This window comes from Lolium perenne, chromosome 1 (assembly GCF_019359855.2).
Source record: "Lolium perenne isolate Kyuss_39 chromosome 1, Kyuss_2.0, whole genome shotgun sequence".
Classification (NCBI taxonomy): domain Eukaryota; kingdom Viridiplantae; phylum Streptophyta; class Magnoliopsida; order Poales; family Poaceae; genus Lolium; species Lolium perenne.
The window spans coordinates 206,263,451-206,284,037 of record NC_067244.2 but is presented as its reverse complement, the minus strand read 5'-3'; the positions used below and the strand labels follow the sequence as shown (position 1 = coordinate 206,284,037).

At 44.8% G+C, this 20,587-nt stretch overlaps 2 protein-coding genes across 3 annotated transcripts; one reads left to right on the top strand and one right to left on the bottom strand.

The window, feature by feature from the left end:
• Positions 1 to 1,650: 1,650 nt before the first annotated feature.
• LOC127320988 (probable DNA helicase MCM8) lies at positions 1,651 to 10,910 on the top strand. Of its 2 annotated transcripts, XM_051350050.1 has the most exons (18): positions 1,651 to 1,976; positions 2,730 to 2,870; positions 2,970 to 3,075; positions 3,156 to 3,378; positions 3,457 to 3,620; positions 5,013 to 5,276; positions 5,981 to 6,076; positions 6,175 to 6,327; positions 6,515 to 6,585; positions 6,694 to 6,812; positions 7,165 to 7,294; positions 8,264 to 8,315; positions 8,397 to 8,553; positions 8,644 to 8,818; positions 9,254 to 9,424; positions 10,015 to 10,128; positions 10,387 to 10,433; positions 10,608 to 10,910. In XM_051350050.1, coding segments are annotated over exons 1-18 (2,370 nt in total). In that variant the 5' UTR covers positions 1,651 to 1,790; the 3' UTR covers positions 10,609 to 10,910. The 2 variants fall into 2 exon arrangements, 1 of the variants encoding a protein (XP_051206010.1); XR_007863754.2 differs by lacking the exons at positions 10,015 to 10,128; positions 10,387 to 10,433; positions 10,608 to 10,910 and having other exon boundaries at positions 8,654 to 8,818; positions 9,254 to 9,389.
• Positions 10,911 to 11,301: 391 nt separating this feature from the next.
• Positions 11,302 to 13,645, bottom strand: LOC127320983 (small ribosomal subunit protein uS12). Its single transcript, XM_051350045.2, has 4 exons — positions 13,491 to 13,645; positions 11,990 to 12,145; positions 11,781 to 11,907; positions 11,302 to 11,691 (listed from the first exon to the last, which is right to left on the bottom strand). Exons 1-4 carry the CDS (start codon positions 13,493 to 13,495, stop codon positions 11,551 to 11,553), a joined length of 429 nt encoding a protein of 142 aa, XP_051206005.1. The 5' UTR covers positions 13,496 to 13,645; the 3' UTR covers positions 11,302 to 11,550.
• Positions 13,646 to 20,587: the final 6,942 nt, after the last annotated feature.

The following is a 20,587-nucleotide window of genomic DNA, read 5'->3' as shown; positions in this document are numbered from 1 at the left end:
CCTCCTTTTCAGAGAATCCATCGGCAGATTGTCGCGGGTGACTCGGAGCGGGTCGTCCACCCCGGAGTATTCACAGATTAACCGCTTGTTATATTTAAGCAGCTGGATCCGGCGAGAGAACCAACTGAGCGTAAGATCTATTCCGGTTAGCCTGTCGTGGACTAACCAGGAAATCCTCCGCACTGGTCCAGTATCGGAAATTGAGCGAGGAAGGGGACGAAGCTCCAGCTGGCTAACTCCTCCGGGGGCTTGTTGATGAACTTGGGAAGCCCTTCATGGACGTCCGGAACTTCGATGTTCTTTGCATAGAACCATCCGACATTCCAATACCGGACGGACTCGTGAGATGAATGTGGCGGATACATTCTTCCAGGGCGGAGCATGAAGGTTATGCTTCCGCAATTCACCATCGCCTTATCCTCCGTCTCCTTCTTGACGCGGAAAAAGAACTGCCACAGACGGATGTCTGGGCGGATTCCGAGATGCCCTTCGCAGAGCGTCACGAAGTTTGAGAGGAGGAGGTAGGAGTTGGGGCATATATTGTGTGGCTGGAGGCCGTATGTGGTGAGGATGGAGAGAAAGAACTCGGAACATGGGAGCGACAGGCCGCGCTCCACCCAAGCTTTTGTAAGGACGCGTTCGTCCGGATCCGGCTTGGGGGCGACGGAATCCTTCATGAAGCTCCAGTCCGGAGCAATCATGCCCTCAGTCTGAAAGTCCCTGAGCTCCGTGTCCTTCACTTCACATGGCCACCACTGAACCTTTTCGCCTTCTCGGTTCCGGGCCTCCGAAGTTTTCTTTTGCTCCACTTCCTGCACTTTAGCGGTCATTCTAACTTGTCCTTCGATTTCTTTCTGGAGCTCCGCTAGTGTTGGGATCCGGTTGAGGTAATTGCTGGAAGTGGCGGAAAATGGTTGAGCTAATCGGATGTTGGAAACATTGGGCGGAAGGAACGTTATAGGCTCAATGAACTTTGACTCTGCGGAGTTTGGTTTGGGGCTTATTCAGAGAGCTATCGGTATACTTAGGTGAACTAGTGGACATATTTCCGGCTACATGCATATTTCCGGCTGCATCCAAATTTAATCATAAGAAACTTGCATTTACACGTCTTTACTATTTCAACACTTAACTAATCCGGAAATACAAAAACATTTTTTCTTTCTTGCATTTAGTTCTATCACATAAACTACACGCCATACTACTTTACTTTTGCATAGCATTTAGTTTACCTTTCATATTAAATTAACTTTTTTTTTACTTTGTTGCATATTTACTTTAATTTTATCACTTTTTTTCAATTCTAATACAAAATATTGTGCTTGACAACCACTTGGTGAAGTTGGTGACACAAGTCAACACAGTTTTGTAAGTTGTTTGAAGAGGAAATAGAAGTACAATTCCTAATTTAGTTTCACCGAGAGTTTCATATAAATCCTCGAGTCACCAAAAAAATACGTAGCAACATTGTATTTTTAGAATACCACAATTTACAACAAAATGGTTCCAAAGAGATGGATGAGGAAAACATAGATTTCTACCACGCTAGGCGCATGGGTGAGCTTCTTTCTCTTCCCCGTAGGCACAGGGTCGCTGGACCTACCCGTCAGTCAGAGACATCGGCGCACCCGCTCACCACCACGGCACCACTTCTCTGTCCCTTCCCCGCGCCCGCCGCGGAAAAGCCCGCTAAAATTTTCGTTCCGCCGCCTCCCCCCACACTCGCCCGTCGCCGCCACCGCCCAATTCGCCGGAGAAGATAGTTCCCCCGGGAGGCCGGGACCTCCGGAATGTACGCCGAGAACCCCAAGGCCCATCCGGGCTACTGCCCCGAGAACGCCGCCTCGCCGGAGCTAACGGAGGTCTGGCCGAGATACTTCCCCGGGGAAACCGAGCTCTCGGGGCGCGACCGCAGGGCCATACTCGTCGGCGCCCTGGTTAATGCCCTGGAGGAGAGGAGCAAGCTCCTCCCACGGGTAAGCGCGGGCCTCCATTTCCCCCTATATCGCCCCATTTCCGTCACCTCTCACGGCGATGCGACTCTGTTTCTAGGGTTGCTTACTCGGGTCGGGTGCGATGCAACAGTCGCTCGGTTCGCGTGTGATCTCGGTTGGTGGTAATGCCTAGGGTTTTACCGGATTGGCCGATCGGCCGTTAGCTGAACATGTTCTAAGAGTGGCAGCTGACATTGGAACTGTCAACTGTGTAGTTAAAATGCTCGCAGGCTCTTTGCGCAGTGTCCGTTTGGTTTCCAATCTCTTAGCCCCTAATCTGTCCGATGATAGCTATTTGTTCCTGTGCCTTAGTTAGTTGAATGTGTGGTGGTTGTCTTGGCTCCTTATTGTCACGATGGTGCTAATTATCTTTTGGTTAGGAATTTGCTTACCTGATTGAGTTGAGTCCACAATCCGGGGCACAATCCGGGGCAGGGCAGAACTCGGGTCCACAATCTTCAATACTAAGGCCCCAGTGTGGTAATGGTTCCTGGTTGATGAATAATCAGGGAAGGGGAATAGTCCCTTCTTTGCACAAAAGTATTTCCCATGATTTGGAGCTCGTAATTTTATGAATAAGTTTGAAACAAGTTACTAATCATATGAAGCATGTTTAAATGCATGTTTTCATAGTTTGCTTTTATCATTACATGTAAGAAATTTTCCGGTTTCAACAAATGGACAAATTTACCCTGCTTTCATTCATGTGGCTGTAACTTATGGCTACATTCACAGGTTGAAGCTGATGGTGCTATCTCCTTCCTTCCGATTGATTTCCAGCAGCTTAAGAACTTGTGCTGCGGCACCGATCTCTTAAATGCTCTCAAGGAAAATCCTAAAGAAGCCTTGCTTTGCATGGGAGTAGCAGTTCATCTGGTTGATGATTCTTTTCATGCTAAATTTACTAGTGTTACTCCTATTACTCATGTTTTTTTATTTCACTCACTGTACTTTGGCCCTTGGTGTTTTCTTCAGTATAAGTGGTCAGGCAGGCTGAACGATATAGAAAAGGTCAATATCAGGCTTTACAACCACACAGAGACAATAATTGCTTTGAAGAATTTGAAAGCCGCCTATATTAGTAAGAACCTCTGTCTTTATCCTTGTGTTTTGTATGTCGTGCATCTAAATGAAGTACTGACTTGTAGATTTACCTCACAGAGAAACTGGTGACAGTGCGTGGTACTGTTGTAAAAGTCAGTACTGTGAAGCCTCTAGTTATGGAGCTGGATTTCCGTTGCATGAAGTGTGCTACAGTCATCCGCTGCGTGTTCTCTGATGGGAAGTTTTCACCTCCAGTATCCTGCATAATTCAGGGTTGCAAGGGCAGAATCTTCACCCCAGTGAGATCTACTGCCAAGTTGATAGATTTTCAGAAAATAAGGCAAGTGATAAATACACCAGCTCCGTCATTCTCTACTAGTTATAGGACTAAACTCTGCTTTTATTTTTTACAATCCAGGATACAGGAGCTTGCTAGTGCTGAAAACCGTGAAGAAGGCCGAGTGCCACGGACTATAGAATGTGAGCTTGCAGAAGATCTTGTAGATTGTTGCATCCCTGGTGAGGTTGTAACAGTAACTGGAATTGTCAAAGTGCTGAACAACTATATGGATGTTGGAGGAGGTACAATTTGGAAAAATCTAGTATGTTGTTTGGATACTCTATTTGACACTGCTTCAAGCCTGAGTCCACTTTTTGAAAAATAAAAAGTGCTAATCTGCAGATGCCCCAAATTGCCTGAGCACATATGTTGCCAGTCTTTTGTTATGTTTGTTCAGTAATTTGGATTGATTGCCTAGTATCTAGTTCTTGTGCCTTACAGACTAGTAGGTATAAGTAGTTCAGCAGAAGCATTATCAAGTACCATGTTACTCCTAGGGAAAACCCTATCTCCTTCTATGTTTGGTATCCCTAAAACTAGGGTGTCAAGGTGGGATCCCAGTGGGATGTCATTTTGTACTATGTAGTTCAAATTTTGATGTCAAAATTTGTACTAGAAAAGTCAAATTATACTACAAGTGGGACAAAAGTGGGATCCCACTTGACACCCTTACCTAAAACCACTATCCATTCTATGTTCACCTTTCCATTACACTCGCTCTTTGTTAGATATTGACATATTGTTGCTTTATATGATTTTGTTGAATGTAAGACTCAATATTTTTCTTATAGAACAATGCTCAGAGCTAAGATGTTACTATGCGTGGCTGCCATGGCTTTGTCACAGACAATAGTTGTGATACTCTTGTCTATCATGCACAACCCACGAACAAATCCCATGCACGGCACACACAGCAGGCAGGTGGCACAGCAACAGATCATGTCCAGGAGGGACACAAATCAGCATTGAAGCGTGCCCAGGAGGGATATGACAGGAGGGAATCCGTGCTGTGAGAGGCAGCACCGCACATCCACTGTCACGATCTTGCCTCAGCCATTACTTGTGGGCGAGGGGAAGACAAGACCGATACCCATGACTCCCTCAGCACTATCACGGGTTGGGGCAGATTATAGCTGGTAGGTGCAATGCATTGCATGGGAGATGCAAAGAGTGAGAGATAGAAGAAAATTGCTTATGTGCATATATCTCTATTAGGGTATTACTTTATATCTAATAATCCTAGCCAACTACAACTCATATTTAATTTAGATGGCCTGTATATCGACTATACTATGGCAGAGTCCTTGTCATAGTCTCATAGACAACTAGGACTAGGTTTGGTTGTTGCAGGGGCTGCAGCATCTGCAGTCGGGACAACTGGCCTGGATTCTAGGCCCAGCTGATATGGGTTCAGTTGCTGCTCGTCTGGTGGTTATGCGCCCCACAACCGACTCCATGATCATACCCTCATCTCTTGTGTACTGCTTTCTGCTTCTACCATACAAATGCAATCACGGAAGCTCATGTTAGGCTGATGCTGGAGCTTTTTTTGGTCAAAACATTCTTTTTTTTTAGTATTCGTAGATGTACATTTTCTGAAATTATTTTGAAGATTTTTTGTTTAATATCTTCAGGGAAGGCCAAAAGCAAAAATCAGGGTTTATACTACTTGTACTTGGAAGCAATCTCAGTAAGGAACTCGAAGGGTCATGCTGTTTCAGAAAATTCAGCTGCAAGCTCTACTGATATTCCGCCTAGTGGATCTTTCAGTTTTGAAAGCTTTACTGATAAAGATCTTGAATTCATTTACGAATATAATAATGAGCATGGTCCTGATTTATTTCGTCAAATGCTTCATTCCTTTTGCCCCTCCATCTATGGACATGAACTCGTAAAAGGTATTATATTTTCCCTAATATGGTATTTTCATGCAGCAATTTGATTAAACGTCATTTCTGCTGGCTATTTAATGTGGTTAAATATTTGCATTTTAGTTTGCTCTGAACTGTCCAAACATTTGTAAATACTTTTTGCTTCACTAGTTCTGGACATATATAACGATATATGTGTGAATGATTATTCCATGGGAAGTGCACTGAAAAAAAGTAGGTGATTCAGTGGAGGGACTGACCAAGCTATCAGTAGTTGCAGTTAAATAAGGGGATATGTCTTTTCTCAAGAGCAGTGTTCTTAAACGTCTGCTGGCAGCTGCTAATCCTGTTGGTGAACAGTGCAAACTGTATTTTGGAACTCCAACATATTACATTATCAGATGTTTTACTTACGACATACTTTATTTTTTACGAGAGCAAACATCCAGAATGCATGTTCGTCCATCTTCAGTTATTCATAGTGACCAATCTATATTATGCACTTGCACCTTCATTAGTAATTGACTGCCTTGCTGCCGCCTGCTGACTCAAATCGTGGTGGCAAGGGGGTACCTAGCACCTAGGTGTGTGTCCACTTTTAGAACACTGGATATCATAGAAGTGCTCATTTCAGTACATTAGTATTTGTTTGGATGCCACCGCTTCTGATCCGTTTTGTTTCTTCGTTGCATTATACTGGACATGACTAAATTAATGTTTCCAAATTTCAGCTGGTATCACTCTCGCTCTTTTTGGTGCTGTGCAGAAGCATTCAATGGATCAGAACAAAGTCCCAATCAGAGGAGACATACATGTTATCATAGTTGGTAATCCTTATAGCTTATAGCTTACCAATCTTGATCCATGGAGGATTTGCTTAGTACTGTCCAGGATGCCATTATGCTCTTGCTTAATGTCATTGCAGGTGATCCAGGATTAGGCAAGAGCCAATTACTAAAAGCTGCAGCATCTGTTTCCCCGCGGGGAATATATGTATGCGGGAATACAACAACGAATGCTGGTCTAACTGTTGCGGTGGTTAAAGATTCAATGACAAGTGATTATGCATTTGAGGCTGGTATGCATGGAAGATTTATTTGTTCCTTAGTAGACTGCTAGTGTCTTACTGTATAATCTTGTCAGAAAGTCACCTAATTTGGTCATCTTTTGTCATATATTTGGTTCTACTGTTACATGACCTGATGTTGCTTTAAGTCTTAAAATTTGTGATGGGATCCAATAACGCAAAGCTCTTGGTTTTACAGGGGCCATGGTACTTGCTGACCGTGGACTATGCTGCATTGATGAGTTTGACAAAATGTCAGCAGAGTATCAGGTATTGTTTTTATTTTTCACCTGATAGAAGCTTCTCAATGAAATGCTCAGCAGTGGTAAACTTTCCAAACTCATCTTGTCATGTTTCGAATTGAATTTGTGTTCCCAGTCCTTACTGGAAGCCATGGAGCAGCAATGTGTATCTGTAGCAAAGGCTGGCCTTGTCGCAAGTTTATCTGCCCGCACCTCTGTGCTGGCAGCTGCTAATCCTGTTGGTGGTCATTACGAGTGGGTTAAATTTTTTCCATCCTTCTCTAATACTAGAATTTTCTAACCCTACTTACCGTATAATGTTTGTTGTTCTGGATATGTTGTCTCCATTTCATCTTTCTTTTTCAATTGATACTTATTACCTGTACTGCTGGTCTGGGTGTTTATCTGTACCTGGTGTGCAATTACTACAGTATGGTTGTTTTGATTACAATCGTGGTCCTATACTGCACCTGGAGCAGATAGAGCTGCAAGTAAATACAATTTTCTAGTTATTCTGGCGTTGTTTCTTCATCTTGCTTGTCAGCGAGAGGTAATAGATATTAAATTTCTGGTTTATTTCCAACTTCTTAATGTACTATTTCTGCAGCCGAGGGAAAACAGTGAATGAGAATTTAAAGATGAATGCCGCCCTTCTTTCTCGGTTTGACTTGGTTTTCATTTTGCTTGACAAGCCAGACGAGTTTCTAGATAAGAGATTATCAGACCATATAATGGCGGTAAGTTTTTGCTATTATTATCTTTATCCACATCTCAAGAATATATAGTCTAGAGGTCGATGTGAAGTTAGTCCAACACCGACTAAGGTGGTTTGGTCATATCCAACGGAGGCCTCCAGAAGCACAAGTTAATAGTGCAATTCTAAGGAGTAGTGAAAATATAAGGAAGGGAGAGGACGATCAAAGTTGACATGGGCGGAGGCGCTAAATGGAGACTTGAGAGACTGGGATGTCCCTAAAGATTTTGCTCTTTTTTTCGAGAAAACGCAAAAGCTTGTGTTTCGATGCATTGATACAGAAAGTTTGATACAAGCTTAGAGAGGCCACGCCCGAGTACAACGCGACACACTACACACTACACTGTGGGGAGCATGTGGGGAGCAGTGCTGCAAGCCCCGAAGCCCCCGCTGTCGCCCACGGTTTGGCCTCTCCCTTTATCGTGTCGAGCAAGCCGTGAAGGTCGGGTCGCGCGCCATCGAAGATGATAGTGTTGCGCCGCTTCCATAGCCACCAAGCCGTGAGCATGATTGCCGAGGAGATTGCCGAGCCTTTGGGGAAGCTCGGACGGTTGTATCTCACCAATCAACGATTCAACGAACAAAACCCCATCAGCCGGAATGGCCGCCGGCGAGCGAATCCAGGACAGTACCGCTCTTGATAGGACCACATGGAAATCAGTGATCCATGTGTTGGAATCTTAGTTTACTTGTTCCTTTTTCTCTCTCCTTGTCTTGGTTTCATTTTGTTTCTGTTGGATTTCATATCTAGCCCACCCCAACTTGCTTAGGAAAAAGGCTTTGATGTTGTTGTTATTCTTGTTATTGTATTCACATCTCAAGGATATATTGTACTGATGAGAAACAACCTCACATAAAGCGATGGATCTATAGTTTGTAATAAAATGATATATGTTTTAGGGCTATAATCTAACTGAAAAACTAAGATAAAGCCATTATTTTCTACATGCAGCTCCATACCAATGATAGAGATCGTTGCACATCCAACAAGAGGTTAAGAACAGGTAGCTAGAGCGTAATGCTCTTAGTTCCTTTGTGTACAACTGAAACCTTATCCATCATTGCTGATTTGCAATTTTCCTCAGTGTCTCAATGTAGTGACACTATGGGTGCCGAAATTGGTGAGAAATCATTAGCTTCAAAGCTGAGACTACATCCGGAGAAAGATAGGGATTTTGTTCCGTTACCTGGGCCACTTCTTCGCAAGTATATATCTTATGCAAGAAACTACGTTACCCCTCGGTATTGTGTCAGCTCCTTCTCACTTACTAATCCCATATATGTAATATAATGACGAGTTCTCATTTTGTACTTTCGCTCCCTCTTTTTAAGCATGTCAAAGCCAGCAGGTGATACTCTGCAAGAGTTTTACTTGTATTTAAGAGACCGCAGTACTTCTGCTGATGGCACACCCATCACAGCCAGACAATTGGAAAGCCTTGTAAGGTTAGCAGAAGCTCGTGCTCGGGTGGATCTAAGAGAAGAAGTGACTAAACAAGATGCCAAGGTAAAATAAGTTGAATACTTAGTCCTCCCCCTTGCACTGCCAGCTTCGATTTCTTCATAGTTTGTAAATAAATTGCGTGAATTTTCTGTCGGCTTAGGTTCTTGTCCATAGTTGCTGGGAAAGGCTGAGTTCTTTCTCTTGCTTACTTTTCATCCTCAGAAAATTGCTGAATCAAACTTAAAAGCATGATGAATTATGTTCTTTAACCTCCATATCATGTCGATGTCGCAGATTTAATTTTTCTGTCTGTTTGCTGCTTTACTTTGAATCTGAAAATGTCATTGTACGGTGCTTGCATGCCTAAGGCCTATGCCAGAGTGTAGTTTGGCAAATAGACAGTTGAACAACAGTTAGATGACATAAAGAGGTACACCATTTTTATCTAAAAAATGGGGGTATTGCGGTCTTAACCTTGTGCACTTTTTTATGTCGCAGGATGTTATCGCCATCATGAGAGAGTCCCTATATGACAAATATGTTGATGAGCATGGTTTTGTGGACTTTACTCGGAGTGGTGGGATGAGCCAACAAAAGGAGTTAAGGAGACTCCTGAATGCCTTAAACAAGCAATCGGAGTTGCAGCAAAAAGATTGCTTTTCAAGAGCTGTAAGAAACTATGTGTCTAAAATAGTTTTGCTGAAAAGCTCTTGGTCTGCTAGTTATTACATTATACTCCCTCCATTCCTTCTTATAAGGAGTATTAGTTTTCTGAAAAGTTAAACTACACTAACTTTGGCCAAGTTTCTAGAAAAGACTAGCAACCTATAACACCAAATCAGTATCATTATATTCATCATGAAGTGTAATAAGATTGTTTTAGGATTCTATTTAGTTGAATTTCTTGACTCCGCGGTGCTGGTTATCGAGTTTATGGCGCCGCCGACCATCCAAAAAGTAAAAGATGCCGTATATTTCATTTATTTTACTACTGTAGACGATGTAAAAACTTGGTCAAAGTTAGTGCTATTTGACCTTTTACAAAACTAATACACCTTATAAGAAGGAACGGAGGGAGTACAAAGTCAAACAGCAAATCAGCTTTTTTAAAACTGAAACAAGCAAACCTTCTAATCCTGCAATGATGAAGAATTTTTCTTGCTTTTTGTGCATTTTGGTTCCTTTGTGATGTGGTCTGTCCAGTAAATAGGAGCATATTCTCGGGGTTCCTCTAATGTTCTATAATTTTCCTTTTGCAGGAGATACAGAGCTTAGCAGATAAAATCAACTTGCAAGTTCCAGATTTAGATGATATTGTGGAAAGGCTGAACAGTGCCGGTTTTCTTACATACAAAGGACTTGGAAAGTACCAGGTATTGTTTCATAGAACCGCTTGACAGCAAGTTCTGATGTTTCTGTTCGTGTCAGTCCCTCCATACATAAAAGGATGTCGAAGATTTGCCTAAATTCACACGTATCTAAATAATAAAGAGTGTCTATATATACATTCAAATTTAGATAAACTTGCGACATCCTTTTGTGGACAGAGGTACATTAGATGAGTATCATGCTGATTCTGGATTATGACTAGTAGACTCACGATGAGCCTTACTTGCTTTATTTATCAACAGCTACGTACCTCATCATATTCACGGACCCAGCCGACAAGGTCAAGATGGTGAGTTTTCTTGCACCCTGCTGAAAACATAGGGAATTTGGTGTTTCATATTATCCTGTATTTTATATGTATCCACGTGTTAATGCCTGGTTGATTGACATTAATTTTGAATCAATCTTCAACGCTTTGTCCTCTTCTTTTGTTGTCGCTTCATGCTTACTTTCTTTCTGACAGATATGGAGGGGGATACGTTCTGCAGTCCGTAGACCTTTATGTACATTATATCATGTAACAGCCTCTAAGTTTAATGTGCGTGCACAACTGCTACTCCCTTCGTTCCTAGGTATAAAGACCACGCTTTGAGGTTCCAGCATGTTAGCTGAACATCCTGGTTCCCTTATTGAGTTATTGTCACTCTTAAGGATCCTCTGTTTTTCAGGCATGATGATCATGATTCTTTGTACAACAGAAACGAAGTATTTGTATATATCTGAACTCGAATTCTGCGCATTGTGGTCGACTTTGCGCTGATGATTATTGAGTTGTCCTACGATTGTGCTTTAGGCTTTTGCCATTGTTGTGCCCATTCTATATTTTCAGGAGGGTTTTGCCCACAATATGATTGCAAAAGCTGAATGATTTTCGTTAGTTATATTTTTGTGAGGAGGCTCATTCTATATTGTCCACAATATAATGGCAAAAGCTGAAATATATTTCTGATCGATAGGTCACCTTATATCATACAGCTTGTATAATTCGCAATTCGGTTCACACTTCGATGCACATATAAAAAGCATGACAATGATCACAGCACTGGTGATAATTTCACAGATAAGAACATGTGCCTATAGTGATTCAATGAACACAATCTTACTTGAATCAATCTAACAACAGTTAATGATAGAAACAACAATTGTGGGCATGCACATGATAAAAACATAGCACATGTGTGATAGAACCATATAGCCAGCAGAGTAAGAGGGCATTAATATATCCAAATCACAGAAACAAAACTCTTAATAGCAACTGTTAACAAAAGCGACAGCTGAGAAGGAACAATTCAAGCTAATACAACTTCAGGTTATATAGGACACTGTAAACATAGCAGGCAACTTTCCTCCTCAAACATCCCAAACCTTAACAGTCTATTCCATCCTTGCCTATCAAAAGAGAAAATCTAAGACCTGGGCTTCTCCTTCTTCTCCTTGAAGAGTGCAAGCAGCGACACACCAGATACCTTGACAACCTTGAACCTGACACCGGGAATATCTCCCACGGCATGCCCCTTACGACCAAATCCAGCAATCAGCACCTCGTCCTGAAGCATCCATGAAAAACAAAAGGTTGGGTCTGTTACATATACTAGGACAATTAGACATACCTAAGCTATGGGTGAGGAACACATACGTTTTCCTCAATGTAGTTCAGGCAACCATCATTGGGCACAAAGGCAGCAATCTTCTTCCCGTTCTTCACCAGCTGAACACGAGCACACTTACGGATGGCAGAGTTAGGCTGCTTGGCCTCAATACCACTGAAATAGAGCAATTGCACATTAGCAAGAATGCAGAACTAGAGATGAAAACAAGGGAACATGAATCTGCTCTTCAACATACATCTTCTCCAAAACGATGCCCTTGGCATGAGATGATCCAGCAAAGGGTTTCTTCCACTCATTGCCCAAGTGGCTCTTCTTGTATGCCTTGTCAGCCCACCTCTGGTTCCTGCGGTGGGTCTTGAGCTTGCGCCCAGCTCCCATACCACGTGTCTTACTGCGATGAGAATTAAATCATGTTCCCATTAGTTAAACAAAGCTCAGCAATTAGATCATTGAAAAGGAACCGTTCATGACATTGCTAAGTTTGACTACTGGCTATTTGTCAACTACACATGTACACACATCCCAAAGCAAATTACAGAATAAAAACATGTTACCGAACTGAAGTGTCGCATAGTGCATACTGTTAATATGGTCCGACCATTTCACATTGAATTCTAATCCAACTTTTGAACACATAAATTATACACAGCAATCACAACGACTGAGGAGGTGGACATAATCTAGACACTGTAAACTTTCAGAGCATTATAAAAAAAGCTACAAAAACTATCGGTACCAAGACAAAGCGACGAAGCAAGAGGCCATTATTAGTTAAAAAGGGATTTGTATTGTATGCTACCATGCACAACTTCCAGGGCCCAATCATTCGGCAACGAATTTATATCGCTTATGAATATGTTTAGGACTGACGTTGTATCTGATCAGCACTGGACCGTCATTAAGCTCAGTTTCCCACGCATCGTAACACAGATCTCACACTCTAAACCCTAGCATAAACCAGCATAAATCATATTCATGACATTGCTAAGTTGGACTATTGGCTATTTGTTGTAATCAACTACATGTACACACATCCCAAAGCAAATTACAGAATAAAAACAGGTTACTGAACTGAAGTGCCGCATAGTGCATACTGTTAATATGGTCCAACCATTTCACATTGAATTCTAATCCAACTAATGAACAAATAAATTATAGGTAGCAATCACAACAACTAAGAGGTGGACATAATCTAGACACTGTAAACATTCAGGGCATCATTAAAAAAAGCTACACAAACTATCGGTACCAAGACAAAGCGACGAAGCAAAAGGCCATTATATTAGTTGAAAAAGGGATTTGTATTGTATGCTACCATGCACAACTTCCAGGGCCCAATCATTTGGACTTAGGATTCAGATTACATGGTGGCAACGAATTTATATCGCTTATGAATATGTTTAGCACTGACGTTGAATCTGACCAGCACTGGACCGTCATTAAGCTCAGTTTTCCACGCATCGTAATGAAGATCTCACGCTCTAAACCTTAGCATAAAGGAGCCTAAATCATATGGTACTAGTTCGCTGTTGCTATTCCAACACCAAAGCACAAGAGATTCGATCACACAGGCACATAGCTACATGGCGTAGATATAAAAACAAGAACTGGGGAGCGGAGCAAAGAAACATCTCCAGGATAGGGGCTGGTCAGGACTGATAGATCATCGCCGAGAAAGGAAAAGGTGCGCTTGAAACGCACTACAATGAAGGAGGAGAAGGGATGTTAGCACGCACCCCATGATGGCGGAGGGAGGGACCGGGAGATCTCCGGTTGGGCGGCGCTGGGAGAGGTCGGGAGATCTCCGGTGGCAGGGGCTTCGAAGACGGCGGCGGCGGCGAGAAGAGTGAGGAGGGGAGAAGAGGGGAAATTTATAGCGGGGTTCGGGCGTTTAGGGTTTGCGTTGCTGAGATTCGTGCGGGCGTGATGGACCTGATTTCGTGGCCGTTCCCTGGATGGTGGGACCGTGGAAGGGGACCCACTGGTTTTTTTTTTTTTGTCTCTATACCCTCAGCTAATACATCTCGTCGAATGTCGAAACAAAGCCCAAAATGTAGCCTTTTCAAAGGATTGCAACCCTATTTTTTAACAGAAAAACAAAATGGATCATTCCATCATTTTGTTACCAACTTACAATGCCTTTTTTAAGAAATACATTTATTTAACACAACAATGTTATATCACGAATTACATGAGGTGAAATAAAATCCGAAGGATCACCATCCCACACATGGGTATCCTTGAGCTATAAGAAAAATTCGTTAATTCTTGCGCCACTTGATTAGCATTTCTCGGACAATGATGAAAATGTGCCTCAATCATCTGATCGGTTTTAAAGAAATATTCAGCTAAGATCATCACATGTGGATTCCAGACTTCAATCGCACTGTTACAACATAACTTTTAATGCTCTTTGGGTGCGTGGTTTGTCCCAAGTCCCACTTTTGTAGCCATCTTTATGGAGCCTCGTTACGTTGTATGTTTTCGCAAAATTGCAGTAAACATGAGAAAGTTAATCTACAACAATGAAACCTAATTAGAAATCCAAACAAAGGCGATTTGAAAAATACACTGTTGCGGTCAGAAACCCACCGGCGAGCAGCGACGGGCAACACAGTAGAGCCGGGAGGCTCCCAGGACTGCGGCTGGCCCTGGTCCCTCCGAGCGACGACCCGCAAAGACTCGGCACGCACGTCCGATGCTGGTGCAAGGGCGTGCCACCTGACCTATACCTGGTCAGGAAGGTGATGGAGATGTCTCGCTTAGTTTCCTGCATGGCATACACGTAAACATTAAATACGAGCCTCGATCGGCTCTCAGGTTGTCCTGTGAATCGGCTCAAAGAGCCGATCCACCCATGATTCGCACGAGGTGTACGAATATATGGTGGTCCTGCTTGATCAAAATAAAGCTAAAACGATCTACTACGATTTAGGGTTTTCACCACATAATCGGAACATCCTACTCATGATTGAGCCTCGCGGCCACGCACGGTGTTCGTAAACCGACCCTAGGCAAGGCCTAAAAACCAACACGAGGTTGATCCCCGGAACATCCTGTCTAGGGCTAGCAAACTACACCCTACGCGCCACTGGATCCTTCAACCCGTTTGTAAGGCCCAACTATGCAGATATTAAACTAATCCTTGAAGAACAAGGAGCAACCATAACGGATCGGATATACTAAATAATGATCAAGCGGGGTGCCGCCCTTACACCTAAGATAGGCGTAAGGGCGGCTAGATGTCTAAGGGTTGCACGACGATAGCATATGATACGATGAACAATGCTAACCCTAACACATCTAAGATAACTACGTTGCTCGCCATCAAAAAGGCTTCAGTACGAGCAACGCATGAACAGCGAATAAACTTGTACTGCCTAGATCGCAAGATGCGATCTAGGCAAGATGATGCTTACCCTAAGAAACCCTCGAGACAAGGGAGTTGGCGATGCGCCTAGATTGGTTTGTGGTGAACGTGATTGTTGTTTATTTCATAAACCCTAGATACATATTTATAGTCCGTAGACTTTCTAACGTGGGAATAATCCCCACCGTGCACGAGACAAACTCTAACTAACCGACACGTATCCTACTATATTACAGATACAAGGGCAAACTAGCCCAAACTTTGCATATAAGGCCGATTCACATATACTCTTCCATGTATATTCTTCAAGCCCATCTTGATCGCGGCCCACATCTGATTCGGTCAAATTCTGGTGATAACACATGCCCCCCTGGTTTTGGAATTGATAATTCCAAAATCACTCTGCTTTTTCTTCGTCGGGTCATGTCGTGGCAGAGCAGAACCGTCGCAGCATCCTTCATCATGATGCCCTGCCTTCTCAACTTCTCCGCGTGACCTGGCAGTTTTTTTTTTTGGCACCACCTCCTCGGAAACTGCTGTGGCATTGAATCTCCACTATATCTCCTTTATTTAACTGCGCTGCATGGTTCGCCACTTCATCCCCTTGCTCTGTTCCGGCTATCGGCACCTAAAAAACCCTCTTCCCCTGCAGCAATGTCATCCTCTTCCTCCACCTCCTCAGGCCTCTCCCTCCAGTCTTCCTCCTCGAGCGAGCAGGAGTGGAACTTTGATCATGTGCCAGACGGCCCACCTGAAGCACTCGTCGGGTCAGATGGTGACTTACCTCTGACCGATGGGGAAGACGACCTCAAGTTCCTCATCGAAGGGGAGCTGAAGAGCGAAAGCGAAGACGACCTCCACCCCTGGGCGAAACCCACCTCCTCCGACGGGGAGGAGGAAGAAGAAGAAGTAGAGGAAGAAAAGGAAAAGGAGGAGGATAATTCCTCCTCCTCCGCTGGGTATCCGCCGGCAAAGCGATTCCGCGCTTGGGCGGACAGCGAGGACGATGATGATGACGAGGAAGAAGAGGAAAAGGAGGAGGATGATTCCTCCTCCTCCGCTGGGTATCCGCCGGCAAAGCGCTTCCGCGCTTGGGCGGACAGCGAGGATGATGATGATGACGAGGAAGAAGAGGCTCCGGCCGAGGGCTGGGGTAGCAGCGACGACGAACTCTCCGGAAGCAGCGCCGACGGCAGCGATGCCGACGACGAGGCCAGCGAGGACTAGTAAAGTAGGACTAGTAGCCCCTGAGCAATCGGCTCTTCTTTCGTTTTCCCTTTCTTGAGCAATCGGCTCTTCTTTTGTAAAAAACCCCTCTTGTTATGAAGAAGAACTTCTCAGCTGATTCTGTCCTTTCACCAAATTTACCGATTGCTAAAATAAGTCAACAAATTATGAGCCGATGGCAGCGCACCGGTCCTTGCCATGAAAACGCGAGCAGAGCCAACTCTATTGTTTACCCAAATGGTAATCTGTGGCCTGTCCGCAAGGGCAAAACCCAATTCTCCAAAGCGCCACTTGAACAGATCCAACCCACGGCCATACGAACCTCAGATGTCGATCACGCAGGTTCGCAACTGCAATGAATCCATGGGCAGCACCATCCAATGCCCACGCTATGGTTTCCAGCCTGAAGGTGATCCTTAACTGTCCCTTACTGTCCGAACATAGCGCCTTGCTCTATCTTTTCGCAGAAACAGAAACGGTTCTGACCCTGTAGATGATGACGGCTTCTCTTTCAGCAGCTCCAGTAGTCTTCTACTGCAACAACTCACCGCTTTCGAAGAAGGTTATGATGCAGGATCAGCCGATGACACTCCAATCGGCTTCTAAAAACAGAGCATCTACCAGGCCAGCTGCCCCCCGAGCCTTAGTCAAGGCGAGAATAACGGTGAGGATGCACAGATCTGAACTCGGGTAATTCCGAGACAGCCACCATGCAGAGTCAGCCAAACTCGCCCCCATCGATCGTCTTTTCTTCCGTTGCAAGCCGATATTGTAGACGAAACACCAACGGCTTAAAGAACAGAAGGCTGCCTTGTATGCCAAAACTGACGCTTCTGACAGTACTGCTGAACTGGCGCAAAGGGTTGGAAGTCCTCGACGAGAAAGTTCAGGCACCAAAATCGGCTCATTACGGCTGAGGAAGCTCTCATTGTTCACTCCCTCGAGGAAGCAGAAGACCTCACAGCTGAACTGGATTTGGTGAAAATCCGCGTCTTGAACACGCAGCAGGTAGATCCTGTGTAATTGTACTAGAGTCGATGGCTGTGCATCGGCTTTGTTTCTTAGCTCTAAAGTCGATGTCCTTGCATCGGCTGTATACCATGAGAATTTTTTTTTACTGGCCGATTTTCTATCAGCCCCCAATATTTCACTGCACATGTATCGCACATGTTCATCTGCACATGTTCATCTGATTAGGTGCCCCCCGAGCCGAATCTGCCAGGTAACTGCAGATATCAGCTCTGTAGTTAGCCAAGGCACTGTATTTGAACATCGGCTCCGTTAGGACTAATGTTGACTCTCATCAGCCGACGTAAAACCGCTGCCCATTAGATCGACGTTGAACACAGGCAGAATGTGTGGTGAGGATAATTTTGGCCGATTGCTGGAATCGGCCTCCACGTTGATCGAATCGCTCAATGAAGGTTTTGCAATGTTCCTCCATAGATCTTTGGGGCCGATCCCAAGGATCGGCCTCGCCACGTTTGCCCATCGGTTCGTTCTTGCTACACGGTCAGGCCGGTGGATAAGACCAGCCTAACCCCATCCTTTGTCACGTCGATGCGCTCGCAGTCGTCCAAATTGATGCCTGAGAGTGGCTCTTGGCCTGCTGTTTCCCAAGCGTTCATGCCAGCCGTTGAAATCTCGGCTGAGTCATCTGCATGGACGACCTCTACCTCATCTCCATCCCACTGTATTACGCATTGGTACATCGTGGATGGTGAAAGTATAGAGATGGTAAACCTAGAGGGGGGGTGAATAGGTTTCTACAAATTTTAATTCTTTCTTTGCAATATTAGGCTTTGCGGAATATAAAGATGAGCCTAATGCAAACTAGGTGAAGCAACCTATATGAGGATACAACTAACTCGAGCACGAAGGCTCTCACAGGCAGTTAAATCACAAGGAGTTCGGTTAGAGATAACCGATAGCACGCGGAGACGAGGATGTATTCCCGTGTTCCCTTGCTTTGCAACAAGGTACGTCACGTTTGGAGGAGTGGAGGTCCCACGAAAGATTCCCCGCGCCACGAAGGCTCACCCTATTCTCCGGAGCCTATCCCACGAAGGAATAGCTCACTCACTTGTGGTAGACTTTGAGGTAGCCTCCAAACCTTCACAATCTTTCCCGGAGCAAATCCACAGCCCGGATGCTTCCGGACTCCTCTTGCCCACCTAGGGTTTCCAAGGAACCCTAGGAAGCAAGCTTCTCAATGAATACAAGGGGGAATGAGATTTGGCTTGGTAGAACGGTAGATCGGGTCCTCCTCTAATGATTCCCCGGAGGGATTTGAGTTTGGGTGGAGGAGGAGGGAGATCTGAGGCTTTTGGTGTTTCTAGCAATGGAGTAAGAGAGAGAGAGCTCAAGAACAGCTTGTAGTATGTTGCCTAACTGTTCAGAGGTAGGAGAAGGCCTATTTATAGTGTTCTTCGAAAAATGGCCGTTGGTCAACTTGCCACATCAGATTTTCTTCGAGGAATCCGGTTGACCGGGTTTGGCGCCGGGCCGGCCGGTGCACAGGCCGGTCAGACCGGGCTCTCGACCGGGCCGGCCGGTTTCAACCGGAGCAGGAACTGGAGCTTGACCGGAGGGGCTTCTGGGCATACTGGAATGCACCCGGATGGCACAAGCGCCAAATCCGGCAGTGCCGGGCAGCTGGTCAGCCCGGTCCAACCGGGGCCAGTGACCGGACGGGCCGGTCCTAACCGGGCTGGTGACCGGCGGCGACCGGAGGGCTTGCCCCCTTTATCGGATCCTGCCCGGATGGCACAAGCGCCGGAGCCGGTCTCGACCGGCTGGCCGGTGCTGTGGCCGGCCCAACCGGGCCAAGTGATCGCCGTACACAGGAAAATCCTGTTGCTTCTTTCGTCGAATTGGGGGGGTCTCCATTGCCTTCTTCTTCCATTGATACACCTTTATACCTCTTTGGCTAATACCTGAGAATCATCTTGTAGCCATGTATTAGTCCAAATACACTAGCACGGTGTCATTGTTACCAAAATAATGGATAAGGGTAAAATACCCTTACAATCTCCCCCTTTTTGGTATACGATGACAAACCGAGCTAGAGTCACAAATAGATATTATGATAAGCTCTAAACCTTGATTCCATATAAGATATTACGAAAGCTCCCCCATAATGTGTGCACTTGGAGAATTTGCGTTTGAATGCAAAGTGCACCATTTGTGAAATATGAGAAGCTCCCCCAATATCTTTAGGAAACAAGCATGGTATGGAGATGTGCATATCAAGATATATAAGCATAGCACACATAATCATCCTAACATAGAGTAGCACACATAATAGTCGTCCATACACATCCATACACGAATTATTGGAAATAGCAAATGGTTCTTGAAATACTCAAAGTAAACAAGCACAAGCCATATAAAATCCAAATAAAGCAACTCCCATGGCTTGTGGCAATCGAAGAAACACCCCGTGAATCCTAGACTCTACTCTCTTCTCCCCCTTTGGCATCGGAACACCAAAAAGGTGAAGAAAAAGAGGAGAGATGCTAGCGCACCCATCAGAAGATCTCATGCCCAGCGGAGTATGAGCTCTCGCCATCATCACGCGTATCAGTAGCACCTTCATCTTCTTCATCATCATCATCAGTAGGGACACGAGCAGGCTGAGGAGGAGGAGGACCGCCAAAGCCGTACCATGTAGGATCAAAGTTCGGAACATCTGATCGGTGAGAGGAGGCATCTCCCGATTAGGTGCATGAATAGGCTCCAACTCGGGCCGTGGAGGAGGAAAAGTGATATTCCGAGTGGCCATGTACTCATTCTCGGCGCCTTCTCGTCTCTTGGGTCATAGCAAGGCTTTGATGTGCAACATCATTAGAATTCTTGCACATCTGCCACATGGAGGAGAAGAACCTAGAGATACCATGCCGCGGGCGCCGAGTGAAGCCGGAGCTAGTAGGGTCATGGCGTTCCTTGGACCGGCGCTCAGAGGTGTCATGTCGGGGACATCCGGTCTATCACCTTGGACAGAACCTTGAATGCTTCCATCCTGACCCGTTCACCATGCGTATTGAGAGGAGCAGGCACAACCTTGTTGATGAGGAGCTGGATGTATTGAGCATAGTTCGGGGTCATCCTGTCGCGAACACATCTCCTCAGCTCAGAGTAGATGAGATCACATCCATCAATGCGTCGCCGGTGCTCGTGGTTGCGTAGTACATCAAGTTCAAGTGATATCCTCGGCATTCACTTGTATCGCCCGAC